We start from the raw sequence: 27,913 nt of genomic DNA, 5'->3' as shown, positions 1-27,913 counted from the left end.
CGGATAAGAAATGCTTGCTTTCACACAGGAAACCTGCTAATCCTGGACTAGTAGTAGCTCATGAATATTCACTAGCGTCGTTGAGGAAAGTATTAAAAGACGAATTCCAACTCGCTGACTTATGGCGCGCACTTTTTCTCATCGCCGTGTTCGCTGTTCATAAATATTCATTATGCTTACCTCTGATTGGACAACAGGGCCGGCTCTGTTGCGGTGCATGAATGGGAGCGCTTAGCCCACTTTGGTTTTACACTAGCGATCTTAACCCGTACTTTCGCTCTTAGCACCGCAATTGCTGGGATAACCCTGCTTTTTTGCAGGGCCAAATAATCCAGTACTATAGGTGGGGTTAGCCCACTTTGCAAAAATGCTGTGTAAAAAGAAAGTGGGCTAAGCTTAACCCCGTACTATAGGTGGGGCTAAATGGCAATTTAGCCCCACCTATAGTAAGGGGTTAAAGAAATTTTAGCATGTGTAAAAAGGGTATGAATGTAACTGTAAGAAAATATGACCCTGGATACATTAATTTGGATTCATCATGACTGTCAGTGATGCAAAATCATAAGCAATGTGTGTCGAATGTTGAAGGTATACAGCATTCTTGTTATTAATTTGTTATGTTGTCATAGTTTTATATGTTTGGAGGAGGTGCTCAAAGGCCAGGCTACGCACTAATATGCCCATTATAATCATTGTCTATCTTTGAGTTGAGACAAGTAGTCATATCGCTTTCTTAAAATTTTGATAGGTGGGCCTCGAAAAAAATTTGAGAGTTGAAGTGGTTCTCGAGTAAAAAAGGTTGAGAAGCGCTGGTCTAGTGGTTAAGACACTTCTCTTTGAATCTGAAGGATGTGGGTTCGATTCCAAGCCATGGCATGTTTTCCTTCAGCAAGAAATTTACCCACATTGTGCTGCACTCAACCTAGGTGAGGTAAATGGGTACCAGCAGGAAGTAATTTCTCCAAAAAAAATGTGCACACCGAAATCAGTAGACTAGCTTAGCTGGGGCAATATATGAGCGCCTTGAGCACCTAGCAAGGTGGATACGTGCGCTATACAGATGCTATATTATTTATCTATTTTATTGTTTCAATTGTTGTTTCTGTTGTTTTCAGTATTTATCTTTAACATGTTAAATTGAACAATGTTTATATTTCAGAGAGGTTATCAGCCCTGCTCAAGAAACTCTTTGAGACTCATATCAGTGGCGATGTCAATGAGGAGTTGGTCAAGGCAGCAGCTAACGGCGACGCCCACAAATGTGAAGAGATCTTACAGCGACCTGAGGCAAATGTAAGGATTCTGTCTCTCATACTTGTTTACATTTGCCATGATCACTGGTCAACAATTTCTTTGTAGCATGGTATGATGAACCTGCGCTGGCTGTACATCGTGGTCTAGTGGTTACGACTCACGTCTTTCAATCAGAGGGACGTGGGTTCGAATCCCAGCCATGGCGTGTTTTCCTTCAGCTAGAAATTTACCCACATTGTTTTGCACTCGACCCAGGTGAGGTGAATGGGTGCCCAGCAGGATCAATTCCTTGAATGCACCAGACGCCTTTAGCAGCTGGAGCTAAAGCCAGGGTAATATATAGTGTGCCATGGAATAGGCAACTAAATAATTGGCGCCTAAGAAATAGTATAAACTTTTAGGCCCATATTCTGAAGTCAGGTTTAACTTAGACCATGGTCTAACTCTGTTCTAATATTATGGGAAGCCAAAAGTGTCAAAATTTTTATTAAGTTGTATGTTTCTAATTTTTCACTGTGCTCTTTCCTGATTCATCGATGGTGAAGACAATCATTAATTCATACTTCCTAGACAATTATGAATGATTTGAGAGCCGAATGAGCTGATTATGATATCTTTACAATTAGTGATTTATGTAGCAATTGGCTTTCCAAACTTAAACCACAACTTTAAACCTGAGTTTAAGTTAAACCCGATCTCAGAATACGGGCCTTATAGTCCCAGTCACTCCTGTACCACATTGATTTGGGATGTAACCATAAGAGGGGTTTTGCATGGACTTTGCTAATCAACTCACATTAACTTTTGATTGGTTTATCGCAGGGGAAAAAATACCATAGGGGCATTGGGCGTTTAGTCCCCCAAATGCTCAAAAATCCCAGGAAACTAAAAAAGAGGCCCTGGAAACCCCCTTTTACAGCAATGTTATGGCTAAGTTTATCCAATATTTCAGATTAGCCCAGATTAAGAGTAGCCCCTTAAAAAAATGTATTTTGCCTGGTTTATTGTAAAGAAAAGCTTTGTGTGTAAACTGTACAATGTGATGCACCCATCACCATTGTGTGTATGTGAACATGTACAAACAATAGAGTTCATTCACTCTGTGTATTTTGAATGCAATGCAACATGAGTAAAAGTTAGCAGTCTACTCATTGTATGTTACTCTAGTTAAACAATGAGGGCAGAAGTTAAAGTGATTGGTTAACATTGGTTTGACTTTTTAAAAATCTGAGCTAGAAGGTCACACTTGTCACCTGTGTCTGCGATATGTTCCAAAAATAAGGCCCAGAAAAAAAAATTGCGTTCGAAAATGATTATTTAGTGCTTCAAAAATTGTAATATAAAGTGACCGGAAACACCATCTTAATTTCATCCCATACACTTATGTGTACTATTCAGGTGTCTATAAGACGCCTAATTACAAAATCGGGGTTTGCCTTGTAGTTTTAGCTTTTCATTCTCAATAATGGTTGTTTTCAGGGTTTATTAGTTCTAATACAGGCACTTGTACACATGTTTCATCTTGGTTTGAGAATTTTTTAAATCAGCTGCTCACAAAGTTAAACAATACCTTTAAATAAACCTCTAAGACCAAACACACTGTAGTCTGAATTGTCAATAAAAAGAATCCAAGGTTTCCATTTCGTAAAGACGCGTTATAATAACAAATGCACAATTTCAATAACAAATTTACTATCAGCCAATTGGCTTGAAGGATATCAGTAGGTTTAATCCTATATAGCCCGGGCTATTTTGAAATTGCATAGCCCGGGGGGGAGGGGCCTATTAGGTCCCCCCTCAGATCTCGGCCATTTATCGACCGATTGCGACCAAGTTTGGTGTGTGGGTGTCTCATCATGTATTTTACAAGAATGCGTTGTCAAATTTGTGATATTTATTATCATTTTTTTATTTATCTAATTAATTATGCAAATATTCAAATTTTTTAAGGGAATTTTCATTTTTTTGTAGTTTTTCACCCATTTTTTGAGAAAATGCAATGGAATCAAGCATGTTAGTAGTCAGTCATGTAATCTAAAAGACAGCTCACTCAACTGTATTGAAATTGTATAATTATTAGATTATAATAGTAATTAATTATGCGCATATGCTAATTTTTCTTGAAATTCCGAATTTCACATATTGATAGTGATATTTACTTTATATTTTGACATTATATCATCAAAAAGTGAAAATACTTATGCAAATTAGAGATAAATGAATATTCATTAGCAGCCAGAAAGTTGAATGTTTCAAAGTAATTTATTAGATGTGACTTATGATTCAGCAAACTCAAGAGCAATCATGAATGGCATGTATATCTGGTTTTTGTAACTCTACTGATAACAAATCATATATGTATGCAAATCATTTGCATAATTGTTTACAGGTCACATAGTATTTCATAAAAGTGTCATGAATATTAATTAGGGCAAAGTATACAAAATTTTGCACCTTGCACTGATGTTATCACAATCCACTATAAAAAATGGAAATTATTTTTCAACTGACACCTTTTAGGCTATTTTGTTGGATAATATTCTTGTTTCCATCCGTGTTTCCAAATTCTTATGTATTTCTTTGTTTGTAATTTATAATGTATTTCTTTGTTTTAAAATCTCTATCTTTTATTGGTTTCTTTAAAGGTCAAGTCCACCTCAGAAAAAATGTTGATTTGAATCAATAGAGAAAAATCAGACAAGCACAATGCTGAAAATTTCATCAAAATCGGATGTGAAATAAGAAAGTTATGAAATTTCAAAGTTTCGCTTATTTTTAACAAAATAGTTATATGAGCGAGCCAGTTACATCCAAATGAGAGAGTCGATGATGTCACTCACTCACTATTTCTTTTGTTTTTGTCTCACCTGCGAAGCAGAGTGAGACTATAGGCGCCGCTTTTCTGACGGCGGCGGCGTCAACATCAAATCTTAACCTGAGGTTAAGTTTTTGAAATGACGTCATAACTTAAAAAGTGTATGGACCTAGTTAATGAAACTTGGCCATAAGGTTAATCAAGTATTACTGAACATCCTATTAGAGTTTCATGTCACATGACCAAGGTCAAAGGTCATTTAGGGTCAATGAACTTAGACCATGTTGGAGGAATCAACATCGAAATCTTAACCTGAGGTTAAGTTTTTGAAATGTCATCATAACTTGGAAAATATATGGACCTAGTTCATGAAACTTGGACATAAGGTTAATCAAGTATCACTGAACATCCTGCATGAGTTTCACGTCACATGACCAAGGTCAAAGGTCATTTAGGGTCAATGAACTTTGGCCGAATTGGGGATATCTGTTGAATTCCCATCATAACTTTGAAAGTTTATGGATCTGATTCATGAAACTTGGACATAATAGTAATCAAGCATCACTGAACATTTTGTGCAAGTTTCAGGTCTAATGATTAAGGTCAAAGGTCATTTAGGGTCAATGAACTTTGGCCGAATCAGGGGTGTCTGTTGAATTACCATCATAACTTTGAAAGTTTATTGGTCTAGTTCATTAAACTTGGACATTAGAGTAATCAAGTATCACTGAACATCCTGTGCGCGTTTCAGGTCACATGACCAAGGTCAAAGGTCAATGAACTTTCTCCGAATTGGATGTATCTGTTGAATTACCATCATAACTTTGAAAGTTTATGGATCTGATTCATGAAACTTGTACATAAGAGTAATCAAGTATCACTGAACATCCTGTGCGAGTTTCAGGTCACATGATCAAGGTCAAAGGTCATGTAAGGTCAGTGAACTTTGGCCATGTTGGGGTTTTTTGTTGAATAACCATCATATCTCTGTAAGTTTATTGGTCTAGTTCATAAAAAGTGGACATAAGAGTAACCATGTATCACTGAACATCTTGTGCGAGTTAGAGTAGTATTCAAAGTCAGCACTGCTGCTATATTGAACCGCGTGATGCAGGTGAGACGGCCAGAGGCATTCCACTTGTTTATTGTTTGAATTGTACAATATTTCAATTTTTACAATTTTAATGATTAGGACCTCCTTGCCTGAAGCACAAATGTTAAAATAATGGAATTCCACGTGTTCAGGAAGGAATGAAACTTCCTTTCACATGACAATGACGAGAAAATAAAAATATTTCATATAATAAAATACAAAAGAAATAGTGAGTGAGTGATGTCATCAGTTCCCTCATTTGCATACCGACTGAGATGTGCATATACATGTAACTGTTTTGTGAAATGAAGTGAAACTTTAAAATGTCTAACGTTCTTATTTTACATCCGATTTTGATGAAATTTTCAGTGTTTGCTTGTTGAATTTTTCTCTCTTTATTCAAATCAATTTTTTGTTGGGGTGGACTTGTCCTTTAAACTAGAATAGTTGGTGATAGCCCAAAAGAAAGTTATGTGAGGAAAAACAGAAAAAAAACATTCATTGTAAAACCCGTACATTGTACACACAAAAGTCAATGGAAATTGCCATTTTTGGTGACATTGGTCACGAATATGTGCAATGTCTCCGCAAGTGTACCCCCGATTTTCGCAAACTGGGTCTCAAAATGTGCGGGAGATGTGAAAGAAAAAAGTCATTGAATTTCAAGCGTATTATTTTTTTGCATTTAGAAATTATCGCGAAAAATGTCGAGGGGGGGGGGCCTTTTAGGCCCTCCCCCGGGCTATATAGGGTTAAACTATTATTGCAAATTGTTATTACAAGTCTTATGAAACAGAGCTCCATCAGTTACCCATAGCAATGACCAAATCTCAATGATTTCTTCTTTCTTCCCTCCAGGTTAATGTTCAATTTGCCGGACACACAGCGCTCCAGGCAGCTAGTCAGAATGGCCATGGGGACGTCCTGAAGGTTCTTATCCGACACAACGCCGACATGGAAGTAGAGGTAATGTGTACAACAATTAGTATACCTAATACATTCTCCAGTTTCCTTCAATAAGGAGTTCTTGCAATCGAGACAAGGCCGGATTCCACAACATTGAAATATATTATAAAGCTTGTCAAATTACAATGAATGGCTGAGAGGTCTTTGTCAAAATTTCATGTACCGGCACAGCTGATTGTTGTATGATCCCAGGAAGCGTTTCATCAATATTTTCATTCGACAAGTTGTCAGATCTGACATCTTTCCATGATTTTGATTGGCTGAGAGGCACTGTTCCTATGGTAACTGTCGGATAAAATGGGACTTGTCGGATAAAACGTCCGACAAGTCCTTTCATGAAACGCCCCCCTGGACGAAACTGCCGATTGATTCCCTGATTTTAGACAAAGGCTGCTTTGTCATGAGGGATTTTTGATGACAGATTTTCTTTGTTGTAGAATCTGTCCTTGCCTTTATTGCAAATACTTTCTAATATGTGACCTGCCATGCCAAAACCAACTATAAGTCACCCAAAAGGAATTTTGAGACCTTTATTGACCTTTAAAAAAGTACATCCTAAGTTTTGAAATGATATTCAACTTGTCAAAATGATCAATATTTTCCACACAAGTACTTGTTTGGATGTGAAAACCTTCAAGGAGAGCTTCAATGAATAGAGAGAAAACAAGGTTTGAAATTCGGGTTCACAAAAGCACACCATACAATCTCAAATTCCAAGCAGTACTGATAAAAGTGGTTGGTGCCAACAAAGCCCTTGTATCGCCTATTTTATATTACGTTACAACTTCAAATTTTTACAGTATGAAGAAGGAGAATTACTCTTCCAGATCAGCAAATTGTTACATTTTGGGGACCAAATTACTAATTGGGTTATTGACAGAGAACCTTACCTTGCGACTTGTTCGTTTTAGGTTTGCTGGTCGCATATGGAAATTTGAAAAAAAATCACTGAATTCAGAAAGAACGCAGAATGATTGAATATATTTTAGAGTACACGTAGACCAGGGGCCGATTGCACGAAAGGGTCTTTCCAAGGACCGTCTTTCGTGTCGCCCATCTTTTATGATACGCTATAGGCGGGTTATTTCTGAAATTTATGATAAAGAATAAGATTCGTTAGTTTGCTTTTAAATCATATTTTATACAATTTCATGATATATCACATCATTTTATAAACAAATATGTTGTTTAATTTAACGGACGAATGAAATATGTTTGCAGATGATTTATTTAAAATGCATTTCACATGGCGCATCATAAAAGATGGGCGACATGAAAGACGGTCCTTGCAAAGACCCTTTCGTGCAATCGGCCCCAGAGTTTTTTTTGTAAAGGCTTTTTTAATATTCAGGGTCATTTTAATAAAAAGTAGCATTGAAACAGGAACATGATATATTTCCTTAGATTTCAGGGGGGTGGGGACATTTCATGTACACGAAGCATTTTATCTGTGATTTTAATATTCCACATTTATATAGCGCTTAATATAATGGAATGACGTCTCTAAGCGCTTTACAGATATTATTGCCCCGGGTGTAGGATCCTTGCATGCCCGCATACAATATTTGCACCTTCTCCACTCCTTGGGGAGCATTCCAACAAGAGTTCCAAGACTCAATAGCTCGGCATACTACATATAGGCTTTCGCATCCTACCGGGTACCCATTTAACACCTGGGTGGAGAGTGGCCAAATGTGGATTGACGCCTTGTCATGGGACGGTGGGCCATGGTGGGATTTGAACACACGACCCTCCGATTTCAAGGCGAGAGTCAGAACCCCTACACCACAGCGCTTCCACTAACTAATGCGCCTCCAGCCAATCAGATTGAAAAATATCAGTAGCTTATAACGCTCGTCAGTAAAAACCACTGCCCATTTGTTTCATGAACAACTTCCCAGTTCTTAACTTCACTGCAATATGCCTTGTCTTGATGTGGAAGCGCTGTGGTGTAGTGGTTCTGACTCTCACCTTGTAATCAGAGGGTTGTGTGTTCAAACCCCACTGCAGCCTAGTGTCTGTTGGCAAAGAGTCGATCCACACTTTGCCACTTTCACCCAGGTGTTATCTGGATACCCGGCAGGGTACGAAAGCGTATGTAGTATGCCCAGCAGTTGAGTCTTGGAACTCTTGTCGGAATGCTCCCCAGGGAGTGGAGAAAGTTTTACATTGTGTGTGAGGATGCCTGGATCTGAAGACTGGGGTAATGAAAATTGCAATGTGAAGTGCTTAAAACAAGTATTAAGTGCTATTTGAATGTAAGTGCTTAAAACAAAGTCTTAAAGAGAAATTCCAGTAGTTGCAGTTAACACTGATTTCATGAGAAAGTCTGTAAAACAAGGCTTAATTGTCAGTATATCATCGAGGATCTAGATCTGGTACAGTTACATTAACTGAACTTTGTGAAATCTTGAAATCTACGCTGAAAAATATTCACACCGAAGATCCCCAACACAGATAAGCGCACGTGGGACAATGTATAATTATTGCTTAGGGCATCGGGCCCGACGCTCTACCGGAATCCCGTGCTTATTTGCTGATTTCTCAGCAATTACACAATTTCTTCCAGAATCCTTTGACACATGCGTTTTATTTATACAAACAGACACTTTGGTGGTCATTACATTGGATTCTGTACGAACTCATTTTGATATCGTTACCAAAACTAGCATTTACCTTTAAGTGCTATATGAATGTAACTATTATTATTTTTACTTCTATGAAGGATAAAGATGGAGATCGTGCCATTCATCATGCCGCCTTTGGGGACGAGCCTCACGTCATCGAGCTCCTCCACGAAGAGAGCGCCGACCTGAACGCCCGTAACAAACGCCGCCAGACTGCCCTGCATATAGGAGTCAACAAAGGTCACTACGGAGTGGTCAAGATACTCCTAGAGCTCGCATGCCATCCAAGCCTACAGGTCAGAATTTTATTTTGTCTTTAGCAAGATCCAAGTTTTGAAATAATATGTGACAAGACATGAGAAACCCACAAATAGTTGTGCCACGATGTTCAGTTTGAAGATAAGTGATTTTGGTCAGGGATGGTCAAGTCATAGCTTTTAATATTAATTTAAAGAGTCTATTTTTGTCTATGAATTGCTATTTACAAAACATGATCCGTTATGACAGTTTTAATTAGACCCACATTTTTGTCATATGGGGATTACTTGCAATTTGTTCTTATTCCTGAGAACCAAAGTATTCCCCTTGTTTTAAACTCCACTAAATAAAAAAAATATTAAGTTCTTGCATTAAGGTACATACTTCTCTATAAAGCATAAACAGGATGTGCCTAAATTAGTGTGAGAACTTTGGGGCTGATTTGATGGCCCCTTCTGGGAAAATTGAATGAGTTCTAATCCCCTTTTTGTTAACTTTGTAGAATAGAGTTACGGTAAATGTGCTTCAATAGACTAGTCAACTTTAATCCCTCTTTTTCTCAAAAGGGACATTCTATGGTAGTTAACATTCTTCTCTTTGTAATGAGCAGGGATGTTTAACTGAACATTCATTTCTGGCAACTCTTTGTGGGTGTTGCCATGCCTGGTCACATACACAACACTAGTGTATTCCTTAAAGGAAAATAATGATTCTAAGCGCTGCATACTCTTACTCCTGCATTAGCTTGGCTTTCTTGATCAGGTGCATTCTAAAAATTCTTTCCTAACAGGAACTCACTCCCTGCACACATTCAAGATGCACCCAATAGATGAGGTGAAATTGCCAATCCGTCCATTCATCACATGGTCTGCCTTCATTTAGTCTAATGCCATTCTAGAATCATTTGGTCCAATAATCTCTTTGTCTTATCACCAGTTTGTCTGACCATTTCGTTTCATAGCCAGTTGGCCCAATTCCCATTTTCTCATCAATAATTTTGCCAAATCAGCACTTCGTCCAAATGGTATATGGACTAAATGGCTTTTAGACCAACTGGTCATTAGACGAAATGGCAATTAGCCTGTGGATAGTGGACGAACTGATGGTAGACCAAATGACAGTAGACAAAGCATTAGACCAATTGAAATAAACCATACTGACACCGTCAAGAATAGACCTAATACACACCTTTTCACGACACAGCACCGATAGCTATGTTTTTAATTTGTCTTTTCTCGTCATTCTTGTATTATGTGTTTCTAAACGAATGAATGATTGTTGATGATTAAATGTGTTATTGGTAATTATTCTCATGTAGTTTCTCCTTCATTTGGTATATGTATAAACAGCGCTTCGATACTCTTGTTAAAGCAATATATCAATGTCAATATTATTTATTTTTTACCACTCACTACACCTTGTGTAGAAAGTTGTAAATGTACATTTAGATAAAACATCTTTTCAAGCAAAGTGTTTTGGTAGGATTGGAACCCCGAACCTTCAGTTTTAGTATGTAAGAATGACAGAATCGGTGATAATTCTTGTGTTCTGTACTTGCCAAGCTTAACAGAGAAAAAAAAGTTAGTCCAGGCGTAAATAAATGATCAAATAGAATCCAAATGAACTTCACTCACGTTACACACGATGCAGACCTAAATAGAACTGAGTGGAGCTTGACACACATACGCATGAAGAATCGCAAACAGAAATTAGCTACATTTCGCTAGAGATTGCAAATTCTTAAGATCAATAATATTACGCTTTCCGGTTGAAATGGTGCGCAAAAAAACTGTAGACATGACGCTCAATGTAAACAAGAAAAAAATTTTAAAAATGTTATTCCAAAATGTACAACCACCACAAGGAGAAGAACCAAGGATTGGCTCGTGAAAACAATACAGTGTTCCATGATTGGAGTAACTGCTAGTTGTCTTCACGGTTGACATAAAACTATGGAAGGCCAAAATGTCTTGAACATATTTACAATGATGACAAAAAGTTGTGACTTCATTGAGTCACTAGAAGTACATGAATGGCCTAGCCCATTCCAATAACACTTTAATCGAGAGAAATCAAACATACATAGCACTGAAATTCTCTCCAAAATGAGATGAAAGATGAGAAAATACTCTTCAGTTTTGCCTAGGAAACTGTGATTTTCATTTTGGGAAGTTTGCCTATCAAGCCTGTCGCACATTATATACAATTTTTGAGCAAATGTCACTCATAAAACTTACAAACAGTTCAGCATAATGCATGGAATAATAAAATCAGAATTCTGCTTTGGTGTAAGACTTGTAGTCTAGAGTAGAGTCCAAATTTGCTTCAAGTCGAAGATGATAATGTCATTAGCAATTTAGAATTTATTATACTGAAATTCCTACAGGGAGGCTCGAAATAGACTGGCATTTTCATTTTAGTATTCCTACCACTTTTCAGAAGTTTGATCGATGGAGAATTAATGGTCTGTTTCAATTTTCTTCATGATGACAATACCTCTGCAGCCATGAGAAAAAACCATTACAAATGATTTTATCTTTAATTTTTCTTTTTGAACAAGAGAACTGTTTGCTTGGCTGTCAACATGACAGTCTCCTGTCTATGTGCACTTAAAAAATCTACATCATTGTGAAGTTTGTGGTGTCCCTTTAAAATTGACCAGGGTCCCGCCTTACAACTACAATTACAACTATGGATGGCCAACAACATCAACATCTTGAATGCAAATTTGTTAAAATTCAAAATATTTTCTAGATATGGTATATATTCATACATTCATAATTCTTTTGAAGATTCAGTTTGATTCTCTTTGTATTGTGCAGATTTCCTGTAGAAAAAAATCATGGTATGGATGGATTTTCATACAGTTGAGATTGATTAGATCAATCGTAACTCTTTGTTAAATAGGGACCTGATCAGAAGTACCTGGTATTAGAAGCTAAGAATATTAAGAATACCAAAGATGTGTGAATGATGTTACCTTTTCAGTGCATGACTTGATCCAATCCCCTCTCCCTCTCTCCGTTTTACCCTCCCAGGGCAGCCTAACGACGTTGATAAGATTTGATTCTGACACGTGTCCGGGTAATTTTCATTGCACTATTAAACCATTAGCCAGTCAAGCCTCATTTCGTTAGGGCAATTATCCGCCGTGAATTGAAATGAAATATGGTTAGCGAAGAGGGGGAATTAGCGGTGGGGGAATCCGACACGAGAGGTGATGTATCGCAGTGGGGTATAGAATGATGGGATGATTCAAGCGGGGGGGGGTTAGGGGAAAGGGGGTTGACAAGAATGGGGGGGGGGTATGACGTTCCCTGGACAGTGGCACAAGTGCTAATATCATTAGCAGCACTTACAGGCAAGAGGGGTAGGAGAAGATGGATGGTGGCCGATCACCCTAGTCACAACCAGCAACTATGCACGGAGCTCCCGCGCATTCTAGCCACTGTCGCATTCCAGAGAGGGCGGCAAACACGATGGATGGCGTCAGGTGATCGCGCTGGATGCCCAGCCACAAACTCTGCGGCAGCTCCCTGGTCGAAGTCACCGGGAGGAAAAAAAAAAAAACACAGCCAAACCCCACCAAGCGGCATGACGCCCCAAATTAGTCAGGTGATCATTCTCTTGTCACAGGCGCTCTTCCCTCTCTTGTAATTAAACAGATATTTTTGTGGTCCTCCGCCTCGGAGAGCAAGAATGCGATTTGTGCTACCAGTCGGCACCCACCGATGCCTTTATACAGCGTTGTGCTTGGATCTGACGCCATGTCACACTCATGTTTAGGCTGCTAATGAACCAAGTCTCACCCGGGATGAATTGGCGGGAAGGGGGTGTTAAATTGGTCTGAAGTATCTCCGCAGGGAACTTGACACTCTCACCTTCTGTGGAATGCCTCTATAGTACCACTGTGACTTGATGTGCATTTCCTTCACACATGTCCTGGCAGCATTTCACCTATCAGTTATTATTTCTCAGAATTAATTCAATTTTTAAAGTCACATTGCTATGCCCATGTAGTTGTGGAGCACTGTGGCCCAGGGGATACGTCTCCGGTCTTTGAAACACAGGGTCCTGTGTTCTGATCCCATCCATGGCATAATTTTGTATAGCAAGGATTGATGCGCTTTGTGCTGCACCCAATGCAGGTGAAGTGAATGGGTACCTGGCAGGAATTTATTCCTTGAAATGCTTGTGCGCTGTGAAAGGCCTCCAGGCTAAAGTGAGGGTAAAAATAGCCAAGTCCTGATATGTCCTACATGTATACAAGAACTAGATATATTTGTTATTATTATTATTATGATTATTGTGACAGACTTCTTCCTCTAATGTTTCATATATACAAATATGATCCTGTATTTGACCCTCTGCTATCTAATTGATTCTCATCTCATGTTGTGTAACATTGCTAGCCTATTAAGGTGATAATGGGTAACGACTCATGTAATCCAACTCTGGTATGTATAGACCATTTCTATCAAGAAGATGCTATTTGCTTTATCTGCAGATCAAAAAATGTGATGTCCCGCACGCCACGTTAATTCATGATTTCTTTAAATCATGACCTTGGAATTCATTAACTTTACATTTTCAGAAGAAAAAAATAAGAGGGTAACAAACTTCAGAGTGTTTTCAGAGTGTAAGCTCCAAAATAACCTTCTTTCTTTCTGTCTTTCTTTCTTTCTTTCGTTCTTTCTTTCTTTCTATTAATTAACTTATTAATCTATTTACTTATTGATTTTTTATAATATATATTTGTTTATTTATGGTTGTTACTGCTTCTCTGCACTCCTGCATGTATGTCCTGATGTTATGTGTATGATCTTCAGTGTTTGTTTCACTGTTATCTTTCATCAGTCTTGTTTCAAGCAGTAATTATATTGTTCATCAAACAGATACATGTACACGTGCATGTATATATTTGATGAACAATAAAATAACTGCTGGAAACAGGACTGATGAAAGACTGATACATGGTTTCTCCCTATCACGACTCGTATCGGGTTTAGATGTATTGTAGCGGATAGCCTCAGATTGTGTTCTGTGATACAAGCTAGTGCTGAAAAGGGGAAGGAAAGGGGGGGGGGGCGAGGGGAGGGTGGGAAAGGGCAGGAGGGAAAAATGAAAACAAAAAGAAGGAATCAGATGGTTATTATAGCTGTTTGTAAGTTATGAGCTACTTTACAAATGGCTGGTAGTCCTTTCTTTGAAACAATTTAACAATGAATATCTGATGTGTATCATTTACTATTAAAAAGGATCACCAGTCGTTCGTGAAGTTGCTCGTAACTTTATGCAAACAGCTTAATGAAACACCCACCACTGACCATAGCTGCCAACCATTTCCCTTTGGCGACCGATTACTGCATTATATTTCCTCATCATTATTTGTGATTTTCTTTAAAAAAAAATATTAAAAACAAATTTTATTGCGAAAAATCATTTATATTATAAGACCGAGACAAGTGTAGGCTATTTGGATGAATGTAATTTCAGGTTAACTAGACCAAGGTCACTCTTGTGTCATTTGGGGTCAATATTCCAAACTTCAGTTTGGGCATAACTGAAAACAGCTTATCTTTCTCAGAGGTTGGCACGACTAGTTTTAAAGCCCTCATTGATAATTTCCTTCTTTTTTTTGTAAAAAATTCCCTTTTATTGTTGCACAGGATTGGCAGTCCTGAGGAATACAATTCAGTTGACTGAGGCTGTGTTAATGCTTCCATTGCGAGGACAGAATCAGCGATTTCAAACGTCGATTCAAAATGCCGATCGTAAACGTGGTTCTGGGAGTGCTGTTTATGCTTAACTATTCAGAGCAAATCATGATCTCCAGCTGGCTTCGCATCGTAAAGCGAGGTCAAATTGGGCGCGCCTTTTTTCGAAAGTTTTTTTTTTTCCATTGTTGTTTATTACGTAGAGATAACATGGAGCAATACGACTGTATTTGCCCGCGGATTTTCATCTCACCGGAAGCAGGTACCAAATGACGTCATTTAAACACGTTTACGGATCGCGGTTGTGTTTATGCTTCCCCAGAAAGCCTGATTCTGGTCAAACGATGTTTACTAATGCACCTTTTTGTGAGTTTACGATCGGCGTTTTGAAACAGCGTTTATATGAAAGTAAGCATGGACGCAACCGTGTTTTGCACTAATCACGTTTGGAAATGCTGATTCTGGCCTTAAAAATGGAAGCATAAACACGGCCTGAGAGTGAGAGAAAAGCTACCATTGATATCTCACTTAGATAGCTTCATGAATTGTACCCTTTGAGCACCAAATTGCCTCATTCATTGGCTGATTTCAAGTTTGGTGTTGACCTGTTGGTGTTGGTTTTAGGTAAATTTTAACATGATTATAACACCAAACATAACATGAAGATGGTCCCGAAAAGTCACTAGTTGTTGAGTGGTCAATAATGTGATCTGGATCAGTTTTACAAAATCTGAATAAGTTTTGGAGCTAGGGGAAGCAATCCAAATTTCAACACCAACACCGATGCCAACACCGAGGCCAACACCGGACTTGAAATCACCCATTGTTGTAATCAGTCATACCACAAAATACACTTGCATTTATTGTCAGACTTAATGCTATGTTAGACTTCCACCAGACATTTGATTATTTATAGCAGTGCATCTCTGTTTCCCTTTCTTCCAGCAGTCGATTAGTACTAATTTGAGGATAAATTCTTTGAATAATAATACAGCCAATTAATTTCATTTCATCAATTAAAACATTCTTGTGCACATATTGCCAGTATGGGGGAGACAGATGTAATTTACGATCTTCTGACCCCCTCCTGGGTATACTGGCCCCACTCATCTATTTTCATGTCAGTTCTTTTTTCTTTTGTTCTCTGACTCTGAGTATATCTATCTGTCATTAATTGGGATTTGTTTAATTGGCGGTGTATGAGGTTGATGGACTGGTTATGTTTTAGGTTCCCTGTTGTGTTTGAAATGAATCTTAGCTTCTTTGTGATTTGATATAATATTTGAGTTGGGACTTTTCTTGTGATTACATTAGCTGTCTCATTTGTTGTCCTTTGTTCTTCTTCAAAGTCATCACATGGTCGTTGGTGGTGTGATTTGGTCATTGGTATTGTTATTGTCAATATGTTGTCGTTATCATCATTATTGTCATCACCACTACCACCATCATCATCATCACTACCACCATCATCATCATCATCATCATACTCATCATCACCATCACTACCATCACCATCACTACCACCATCATCATTGTCCTCCTCCTCATCATAAGCATCACCATCAACATTATCATCTTCATCGTTATCACTAACAATAATCATCACCATCATCATTATCATCACCACCATCACTACCACCATCATCACCATCACTACCACCATCATCACCATCACTACCACCATCATCACCATCACTACCACCATCATCACCATCATCACCATCATTATCATCATCATCACCATCATCATCATCATCGTCATCATCATCACCACCACCATATCTTTTAGGTTTCCTCAAACTATGTTCACCAGACTTTAACAGGGAGAAAAAATAACTGAGCACCTCCTCAAACTTCTGGGTAAATATTTTCCTTAACCCCCTCTATCTGGGTACTATTTATCATTGAATAATGCTTACTAATTTTTGTTTCATTCAGAATTGGATTCAGCTTCCTAGAAAGAAAGTTTCATGAATGGACAGAATTTCATGATAGGAATTGCAAACAAGTCCAGACACGTTGAAAGCTATCACATTTTTCCGTCTTTCAAGCGTTGTTTACATCCTTACATGTACCCTTGTTATCAACTGAGGAAAAAAAAAATCAAATTAGTATGAGAGTTTCTTTTGTATAATAAATTTGTTTTGTAAGAGTCACTATATATCCCACCTGGTGGCCGTTTCATAAAGCTGTTCGTAAGATAAGAGCAACTTTAAAAACGACTGGTGATCCTTTCTTTTGGTAAATGGCATATTCATTGGCGATGGTTTAGCGCCTAAGAAAGGTTCACCAGTCGTTTTTAAAGTCACTCTTATCTTACGAACAGCTTGATGAAACGGCCCCCAGGACCAGACACAAAAAAGGATCTATGATGATAATCTTACATTTTAGTGTACTATTATATTTTTTGTGAGTTATTTGAGTTGCAAACTACTGGATTGTATTAACTTGAATGTTGTAGAAGCATAACGGTTGACTGATTAAATGGAGAACTTGTGCATTATGGAATGTGAATGTCATTGCAAAAATGAATAAAACACAAGAAAGCAATCACAGTTGTCAAGCTTATTTTAAATAACTTGCATTTTAATAAATAAAACCATTAATATATGAATCTCTATAAAGGAGGAAGTACAGAACTCGTAGTTAAAAATTCAATTCTTTTGGAGGATTGTCAAGTTGTGCAAATCGTAAGTTTGAATGAAGATCTCCCCCCTCAAAAAAAACAACAACAACTAGCAGTGATAAAAAACCCTATTAAAGGGTTTTTAAATGGTTTAAAGATAAATACCAGTTGTAACAATTTCAAAATGAGTTCGAACAGAATCCAATAAAATGACCACCCAAGTGTTTGTATTTATAATTTAAAAAAATGTGTGCCAATTGGCTCTGGAAAAAAATGTGTAATTGCTAAGAAATCAGCAAAATAAGTGTTTCGGAATCCAATAAAATGTTGGTGTCTTTCCAAGCAATATTAATACACTGTCCCACGTATCAGAATTATCAACTGAGATTTCATGATTTCACAAAGGTGAGTGGATTTCAATGTACTAGATTTAGATCTATGCTAATATGGCAGTAATTAATCTGTATTTTAAAGGCTCTATCATGAAATAATTGTTTGCTGCAATAACTCTTTTTTACCTTTAAACGAAACTGATATGAATTCAGGTATCAAATTTAGTAGAAAATGTATTTTCAATAATGAATGTTACCCAGAAAAGCAGCATTCTTGTACTCAGACCTGTCCCTTTGAACCATCCCCAGAACCTGTACATGTACACTGCAAAATCTCAGGTGTTGATTTAACACCAGTCTGGAATCTGCATATGTCCACACCAGAGAAGTGTTTAACAACACCTGTTTGGTTTTTGTCTAACACCAGATAAGTGTTTATACAACACCAATTAGTATTAAAACAGCATCGGTTTGATTCCAAACTGGTGTTGTTTCACTACTTCTCCGGTGTGGACATAAATAGATTCCTGTCTGGTGTTAAATCAATACCAGAGTTTTTGCAGTGTAGTGTACCTAGTCCTACAATGTAGCAATAAAAGATATTGGCAGGAGAGTGTTGAATGAAGGCAATTTGTCACTGACATGGCGTGGGCCTCTGCCCCGCCCTCATTCTCCTGTTGACAAAACATTGTCTATTGAGGAAAAAACATTTCCATTAATTACTTTGTTTTGATGTGATTAACATGTTTGTCAGATGTCATATGAATTGATAGGTGCCACAGTTGGTACGGTATGCTTTGACCATCACCAATTCCTGTTTTGGGTATATATCTCGATATATGACATTGTGGTCATTTCACAAATAGTCATGTGATTTTCATATACATAGCTAGTGAAATCCTTGCGTCTGATTGGCTCAGAACAATGTAGCCCAGAGAAAATCACTGAAAAGATGCTTCCGTGAAACACTCCCCAGAGCTGTTGTGAAACCGTGTGTATGTGTCTTGAACAATTTGTGAAAGATGTAAAGCTCGGCAGTGCTTTAGAAATTAATAGGAATGCACATCAGTTGGTTCGGCTAACTTTATTGGTCGGTCACAGAAAATATATTTTGTCAGCAGATTCGATGATAATGAGTTCAAAAATTAATGATAAAGATATTGCTTAATCAAAACAGTACACAAATATTATATCCTGAAATTCTCATCCTGGAATTTTCAACCCCTTCCATGCTTAAGACAAAATTAATGTAAAAGTTGGATCCCAACTTTAAAATTAAAAAAAAAAAACATTTTGATTATGAATTTCAGGATTTGTCATAAATTTTCATGTGATAAAAGGGAGTTAGGCCTCAATCATCATTTGCAATAATAGAACCTTTTTTGTGGGGTAAATTAGACACATTATGAATTATTTTGCCACTCATTTTTTTGGGTCCATTTTCTCCGTTGCATGCAGTGACAATCGTGCAAGATCTAGATGCATATGTACATCCGCGCTGGCAGTAAAACTTAACGTAAAATAGAACTGCACAGCCCTTCAATTGTTTTGCTGTGACATTAAAAATATCTTGCTTGAACAAGATCTGGATGCTTGCACACAGTATAGCATTGGCAGTAAAAAGCATCATTTTTTTCTTATGGAAACCAAGTTGAATGTTCTTGCTTTCTTTCCCCAGCTTTGCTTCAGAAAAATAGCTACATTCAGCTTTCCTGGAAAGTGATCTAGTTTTGCTACCTATCACCTTCACCAATGGTCATTTTTTGCTTACTATCTAGTCCAAACCATTTGTTTAATTTTCATTTGGCTATACTCATTAATTATATGAACCATTTGACAAGAAAAAAGGGAAATTGGACTAATTGGGCATTAGACAAAATTAGAAGTAGACTCAGTGGGTATTAGACCAAGTGTAGCCGGGTAGAGCAATTGTAATTAAAGGTCAAGTCCACCACAGGAAAATATTGATATGTTTATTTGAATAGATAGAGAAAATTCAAACTAGCATAACGCTGAAAATTTCAACAAAATCGGATGTATTGTAAAATAAGAAAGTTATGACATTTTAAAGCTTCGCTTATTTTAAAAAAAACAGTGATATGCACAACTCAGTGACATGCAAATAAGACAGTCGATGATGTCCCTCACTCACTATTTCTTTTGTTTTCTATTGTTTGAATTATGCAATATTTCATTTTTTACATATTTGACAATAAGGAACAACTTGACAGAACCATAGTATTAAAAAATGCTAATTCCATATGTTCAGGGAGGAATTATTGTTGTTTCTCTTTACAATGAGGAGAAAATTAGAAATGTAATAAAATACAAAAGAACACAAAAGAAATAGTGAGTGGATGATGTCATCAGTCTCCTCATTTGCATACTCACCAGGATGTGCATATAACCGTTTAGTGATATTATTAAAGCGTAACTTTAAAATGTTGTATCTTTCTCATTTTACAATCGATTCTGATGAAATTTTCAGTGTTTTGTTTGTTGATTTTTTTCTCTTTTTATTCAAATAAACTCTTTGTCGGGGTGGACTTGTCCTTTAAACTCAAATTAGTTGGAGACCAAAAGTTTGGAGACTACTAAAAGTAGACCAAGCCAATCTAAACTCTTCCTGCCCTCTTCTTTTGACTGATACCCCATGCCAACAATGATTGATGTCAATAATTTGAGTTTTATTATTCAATGTCTATTTTTAGGCATTACCTCTCTAATGACGTCATCTTTGATATGTTTTATACATATGTGTGCCATCACGCCTTTCCAATCCCCCAGTCCCCCCCCATTACAGATGCATCCCTCAACTGCAGCTACGTCATTTCCACCCGGGCTATCCCTTCAGGGGGTCAGCACTGCCCCCTTCTCCTGATAACTTGCCTCTTTGCTGCCCTCGCTTGTCTATTTTGGGCTCATCTTCAGTCGACCCTGCTGTTAGGCTGGGGCAAAAAGTTCAACCAGAACTTCACTTTTCTACACTTCTGCAGTTCCTCATACTGTTGGTGTTGATAAAGATAATGATGTGATTGTTAGAATCGATATGTTTGACCACACTGCAGTCCCCTAACTTGATGTAGTCTTTAATTTTATCTCTGTTTTTGGTCTTTGATTGTAATGGATGCAGGCAAAAGGTTTATTTATTTATTCTTAAATGTGTTTATTTATTTTTGCGGGGCTATTTTTGCGGGGCGAGGGGTGGGGTTTACTTTCCACAGCCCAGTGCTGTAACATTTAGTAAGCTCTAACTTTGTTGTAAATGGGGTTTTTACTCTATTTATTTTGTTATATTCAGCCTTTAAACTCCTTGCTGAATGAGGTGTACATGTAAGTGATTGAATTTGATGTTGGGTCGCACAAGCCGTCATCCCTTTAAAAAATTATATATAAAAAAACTTTGAAATGCTTTCATTCTAGATGCATTCAATGGATAAATGCTCCTAATATCTTTCCCAAATTTTTCTTGTCTACTGTAATGTTGAGTGTCAGTTCACCACCCGGGGCAAGGCAGGACTTGATTTGACTCTGTTCAGGGTTAATATATATACAATGTTCAAAAAATTTCTTGCATCGTTTGATAGGAGCTATACCCGCTGATCAAAGTAAATACCCTGTACATGTATATACAAAAGTCCATCACATTTTCAAATGTTACAAAAGATTTAGGGTGTGTTTATGCTTCCATTGCGAGGACAGAATCAGCGTTTTCAAACGTCGATTCAAAACGCCGATCGTAAACGTGGTTCTGGGAGTGCTGTTTATGCTTAACTTTTCAGGGGCGAAATCACGATCTCCAGCTGGTTTCGCAGGAAAGCGAGGTCATATTGGGCGCGCCTTTTTTCGAAAGTTTTTTTCCTAGTGTTGTTATTACGTGGAGATAACATGGAGCAACTGCGACTGTATTTGCCCGCGGATATTCATCTCACCGGAAGCATTTACCAAATGACGTCATTTAACACGATCGTGGTTCTGTTTATACTTCCCCAGAAAGCCTGATTCTGGTCAAACGACGTTTACAAACGCACCTTTTTGTGAGTTTACGATCGGCGTTTTGAAACAGCGTTTAAATGAAAGTAAGCATAGACGCAACCGTGTTTTGGACTAATCACGTTTGGAAACGCTGATTCTGGTCTGAACAGTGGAAGCATAAACACGGCCATAGATACACAGGGCTTGGGGTGGTTTCGCCCCCTAGATGCTCAAAAGAGCCCTGGAATATTCCCATTCATTGCAATAATAATAATTAATAGCTGGATTTATAAAGCGCTTTTGCCTGAGGATACAAAGCGCTGCTATTATTACCCCAGCTTTAGCTCGAGCCACCATCAACGATGCTCAGTGCATTCAAGGAAATATTCCTGCCTGGTACCCATTCACCTCACCTGGGTTGAGTGCAGCACAGTTTCGATGAATTTCTTGCTGACGAAAACACACCATGGCTATGATTCAAACCCACGACCCTCTGTTTGAAAGGCAAGAGTCAGAACCTCTAGACCACAACGCGCCCACACTTGTGTCAAATGTTGTAGAATAAGGCAGTATTTGTGGAAAGTAGCCCCGGAAAATATATATATATTTTTTGTCTGCTCAATGTTCATACAACCTCTGCCTGAGTCTAGAGTTCTTTTAATGAGTGTACATCTTTTATCATCACAATAAAAGTTCTCACAATTTGCTTTCAAAAGTCAGCACTGAGCGGTGTCTTTTTGAGAGCTTGTGAAAATTCCTGAGAGTTCTAGTAATTTTGCAAACTACCTACTAAATCAACTTTTCTTTCTTATTTTTAAAGATTTTAATTTAGTATGATGATAAAGTAATTGTTGCAAGAAAAAAAAAAGCATCTCATTTACCCTAATGAGGATAGTGTCCATTTCTGTTGTTCATTTGAAAGTGTAGGCTAGTGTAGATTTTTTTCTCTCAGATGTCAAATGTGTAATCTATTGTATTTACAGCAGGGGATCTTCTTAATATAGCCTTGTTATAGTTTTATCATGTTCCTGCAATGTAAAGGTTACTTCCCATAGCACTTCATCTTTAGGTCCAATACAATACTAAGGCCGTGTTTATGCTTCCACTTTTCAGGCCAGAATCAGTGTTTCCAAATGTGATTAGTCCAAAACACGGTTGCGTCCATGCTTACTTTCATTTAAATGCTGTTTCAAAATGCCGATCGTAAACTCACAAAAAGGTGCGTTTGTAAACGTCGTTTGACCAGAATTAGGCTTTCTGGGGAAGTACATAAACAGAACCACGATCGTAAACATGTTTAAATGACGTCATTTGGTACATGCTTCTGGTGAGATGAAAATCCGCAGGCAAATACGGTCGTATTGCTCCATGTTATCTCCACGTGATAACAACAATCGGAAAAAAAAAACTTTCGAAAAAAGGCGCGCCCAATTTGACCTCGCTTTACGATGCGAAGCCAGCTGGAGATCATGATTTGCTCTGAAAAGTTAAGCATAAACAGCACTCCCAGAACCACATTTACGATCGGCGTTTTGAATCAGCGTTTGAAATCGCTGATTCTGTCCTCGCAATGGATGCATAAACACACCCTTTGCTTACCTATACTTGGAGCATTGATCTTGGATTTACTGTCACTCAGTTGGCTTTCATAATCTAAACAGTTAGTATGCAGATAACTTTGGCTAATGAGAACAGACCCATTTTTATTTAACCAGGGATGACTACAAAGTCGACATATTCCATGCAGTCATCGTGAGCAGGACTTGGGCCAATGAAAACAGATCCCAGTGTATATTGATTTTGGATATCTACCACTCAGTTAAGCTTAGCATCTTTCTCTGTCTTGTCCTTATCTTGAACTTTTGAGGGCCCTGGACTCCACGTCAAAATATTTGTCTTTCAAACGAACTTCAGCATGATATCTCACTTATATTTTCATCTCTGTAAGGGTCTGAGAGATACTGGGAGATAGTTATCAGAGATAAACTTTCATAGTTGAACTTGTATTGCCCTTTGCTTTATTTGTGGACACAATTGATGTTTGGTTAAAAACACCAGAAATTTGAAAATAAGATTTTTCCCTTTTTGTTGTTGACAGATTTATACTTTTATCATTACAAAAAGGGATTCAATATATAGTCTTCTCTTTAATATACCTAACTCCAAAAACTTCAGAATTCAGCAGCTCGCATTGTTTCTCTGTCAAATAAATGAGATCACATCACTCCTGTTCTTAAAGACCTCCATTGGTTGCCCATAAAGGATCGCATAGTTTTCAAAATTTGCATCCGATTACAACAAGTCTCTTATACACCACTATCAACCTGCGCGCACACTGCGATCATCCCAATCTAGTATCTTGCATATATCCCACTATCTAAAAAATCCTGGGGCGATTGAGCCTTTTCTCATGCTGGACCAGCCCTGTGGAATTCACTACCACAGGAGTTGAATAACTCAAACTCTGCAACCTAAAATTGCTTTTGTTCACCAGCAGGTACTAGGTTTGAAGACAGTCATTTTCCCTCATTTTTAAATATGCCCTTTTTTGTGTACTTCTCTTTACTTTTATGTCTTACTCTCTTCAGCGCCTTGGGCATTTAATCAAAATGGAAAAGGCGCTATATAAATTATATGTATTATTATTATTAGTAACAAAAATCTTTAGCAATAGCCCTAGTAATTATCACAAACTGATTTCCCTCAGAATCCAACTAGATGTTGGAAATTAATGTAGCGTTACATAAGTATGGTACGCTGTCATGAATCACACATTTTGCATTTCAACGGTTCTATGTTCGATCTGGGCCCTAATGCATAAAAGCTTCTATTGTAACTTTGCCTTCCAATTGCCATGGTAACAATTATAAGCAGCCAATCAGAATCAAGGATTTTAGGAAAGTTACCATTAGATGGTGAAGTTACTAAATACATCGTAACTTTTATGCATTGGGCCCTGGGAAGGAGGATGAAGACGAACATCTTACTAGCCCCGTTGAAATCAATTGTTGGCCTGGTTCTATATGTTTAGAACCAGGCCAATGATACATTGACCTTCACTGTATTAAAGAAAAATTCCAGTAGTTGCAGTAAACACCGATTTCATGAGAAAGTCGGTAAAACAAGGCTGAATTGTCAGTATATCATAGAGGATCTCGATATGATAAAGTTACACAAACTGAACTTTGTGAAATCTTGAAATCTACGCTGAAAAATGTTCACACCGAAGATCCCCAACACAGATAAGCGCACGTGGGACAATGTATAATTATTGCTCAGAGCGTCGGGCCCGACGCCCTACCCGAATCCTGTGCTTATTTGCTGATTTCTCAGCAATTACACAATTTCTTCCAGAATCCTTTGGCACATGCGTTTTATTTATACAAACAGACACTATGGTGGTCATTTCATTGGATTCTGTACGAACTCATTTTGATATCGTTACCAAAACTAGCATTTACCTTTAAAGGGGAAGTTCACCCTGAAGAAATCTTTGTTGTAAAAATAGCAGAAAAAATAGTAAAAAATATTGGTGAAGGTTTGAGGAAAATCCGTTAAAGAGTAAGAAAGTTATTAGAGTTCAAAATTTTGGATTTGTGACGTCATAAACGAGCAGCTGCCCCATGTGTTATATAATATAAAATGTATGAATTTCAAATTTTGTATGGTTCCTGATGACTTAATTTTGTTTTCTTTTCATGATCGGGTGTGAAATGATTTGTCTATTGATATACAAAAGTTACAGTGAAAACCATTTTCAATTTTCTGAGAAAATGACATTTCATTTATTTTTTACCATTCGCTATGTAGGAATGCTGCTCGCATATGACGTCACAAATCAAATAATTGAAATTCTAATAACTTTTTAATTATTTGATGAATTTTTCTCAAACCTTCGGCAATATTTTTAATTATGTTTTCTGCTATTCTTACACTAAACTTTTTGTCAGGATGAACTTCCCCTTTAAGTTGCAACCATGTCTTTATGAGTTGGCTGAAGTCATCTGTACTTCATTCATGTGCTTCAAATGGCTGACTCGGATGACATCTTGGTTCTAGTCACGCCAATATCTCGATTGTGAAACAATGTTTCGTTTTCCTGCAAACCATAAAGTGGAACTTGATCAGCTTTAAGGATACAAAAGGTCTTACAGAGGTCAATCATGATCGAGTATCATTCCATTGGTTACTTCTTTTGCTAACCATGCCATAACTCCTTCACAGATATAGGCCTACATGTACTTATAATGAGTTCATCTTCTCGTTTTCTTCCGACGACGTCACACTTTGGAACTAAAAGGGCGTTCAGTAGTGACCACATCATGGTTTAGGTGTCAAGCACAGGCCAAGAATTTCTGACATGCCAGCGCAGTAATAAACACATTAACAGACACAAAAATACATAAAAGCCATTGCTTGTGACTCTGTCGGGCAATGGTTGCCGAAGGGAAGGTGGTAGCGGGATAGGATCTGCCGAACCCATCGGAGGCTTGCTGGCATTTTCATGAAGTCATTACTGGACAATGCTGCAGCAGATTGCGTAATTGACAGAAATAGCATTTTCGAAGCATGCAGGGCTCTTAGGGTTAACTTTTTAATCTTTGAAGTCAAGAGAAAAATGGGCCAGTAGTAATGTCACTTCACAGTTCTTGTATAGTGCGTCATGTTATGATATACATGTAACAACCGTATGTGCTTACAAAATAAAACAAAAACTTACGAAAACTCTGGCTTTAGCCCCACTTCCTTTTACAATGTGTGGGCATTTCAAGGAATTGATTCCTGTCAGGTAATATCTACTTAACTGGGTTGATGGCAGCACCTTGTGAATACATGGATTGGAACCCACAACCATTCGAAAGGCGAGCGTCAGAACCACTAGACCACCAATCCTTCACAGACCATGATGCTTACACCCACGAATATCAACTTAAAGATAAATTCCAGTATTGGTAACGATCTCAAAATGACTTTTTACAGAATCTTATATAATGACCACCCAAGTGTCTGTTTGTATGAATAAAAAATATGTGCCAAAGGATTTTGGAAGAAATTGTGTAATTGCTGAGAAATAAGCAAAATAAGCACGGATTCGGTCACTTCCGTCGGGTCTTTATTCCAGCAATAATAATACACTGTCCCACGTGTGCCTTTCTGTGTTGGTTATCTTCAGTGTGAACATTTTTCAGCGTAGATTTCAAGATTTCACAAAGTTCAGTTTATGTAACTGTACCAGATCTAGATCCTCGATGATATACTGACAATTAAGCCTGGTTTACAGACTTTCTCATGAAATCAGCGTTTACTGCAACTACTGGCATTTCTCTTTAATGTATATGCATGGGTTTATTTCCAATTCGTCCAATTACCAAATCGTCTACTATCATGTGGTCTACCATCAGTTAATCCATTCACAACATGGTCTACTCTCATTTAGTCTAATGCTATTCCGTCTAATAACCAGTTGGTCCAATAGCCATTTAGTCTAATTAAACTAAAGTGTGAATTGTGCAAAATGAATGAAAAGAAAAAGGGTATTAGACCAACTGGTTATTAGACGAAATGATAATAGACAAACTGGCGATTAGACAAAGAGACGATTGGACCAAATGGTTATTGGACCAAATGGTTGTTGGACCAAATATTTGTTAGACGAAATGTTGATAGATGGAATGGCATTAGACTAATTTAATGAAAGTAGACCATGTGGTGAGTGGATGAGTTGGCAGTGAACGAATTGGCAATTTACCCATGCATGCACCCTGAATTGATCACAAATCTGTGTGCAGAAAGGAAATAGTTATGCAGGGGCTCAGGGCATTTTTGCCCTTGAAAATTCTCCATTCATTGCAGTGTTATAGGTCAAGTCCACCTAAGAAAAATGTTGATTTGAATAAATAGAGAAAAATCAAATTATCATAATATAGAAAATTTCATCAAAATCGGATGTAAAATAAGAAAGTTTTGACATTTTAAAGTTTCTCTTATTTTTTTACAAAACGGAACAACGAACCTTATTTTGTTTTTGGATTAACAAACCTTTTTCGTTTTCAGATTATCGAACCTTCAGGATAACAAACCTTCGGAATAACGCCACAAATGTTCGGATTAACGAACATCGAGATATAGGCAATTTACTTGTTTCGGAATTACGAACCTTCGGAATTACGAAGGCCTTGTCAGAAGGCTAAGTCTAATATGGATAGTATTTAATTTTAGTGCCCTTTAAATGCATCCAACACAGACATGT

General features: G+C 37.6%; 1 protein-coding gene across 1 annotated transcript in view; it reads left to right on the top strand.

Moving 5' to 3' along the window:
* Positions 1-27,913, top strand: part of LOC121430611 (E3 ubiquitin-protein ligase MIB1-like) — a 173,522-nt gene that overhangs the window by 15,252 nt on the left and 130,357 nt on the right. Inside the window, exons 9-11 of the mRNA XM_041627929.1 lie at positions 1,160-1,293; positions 6,021-6,128; positions 8,854-9,051. Coding sequence (XP_041483863.1) covers positions 1,160-1,293; positions 6,021-6,128; positions 8,854-9,051 — 440 coding nt within the window. The remainder of the gene's footprint in view (positions 1-1,159; positions 1,294-6,020; positions 6,129-8,853; positions 9,052-27,913) is intronic.

The sequence above is a fragment of the Lytechinus variegatus genome, chromosome 17 (assembly GCF_018143015.1).
Source record: "Lytechinus variegatus isolate NC3 chromosome 17, Lvar_3.0, whole genome shotgun sequence".
NCBI classification, from domain to species: Eukaryota; Metazoa; Echinodermata; class Echinoidea; order Temnopleuroida; family Toxopneustidae; genus Lytechinus; species Lytechinus variegatus.
This window is presented reverse-complemented; position numbering and strand designations above follow the sequence as displayed.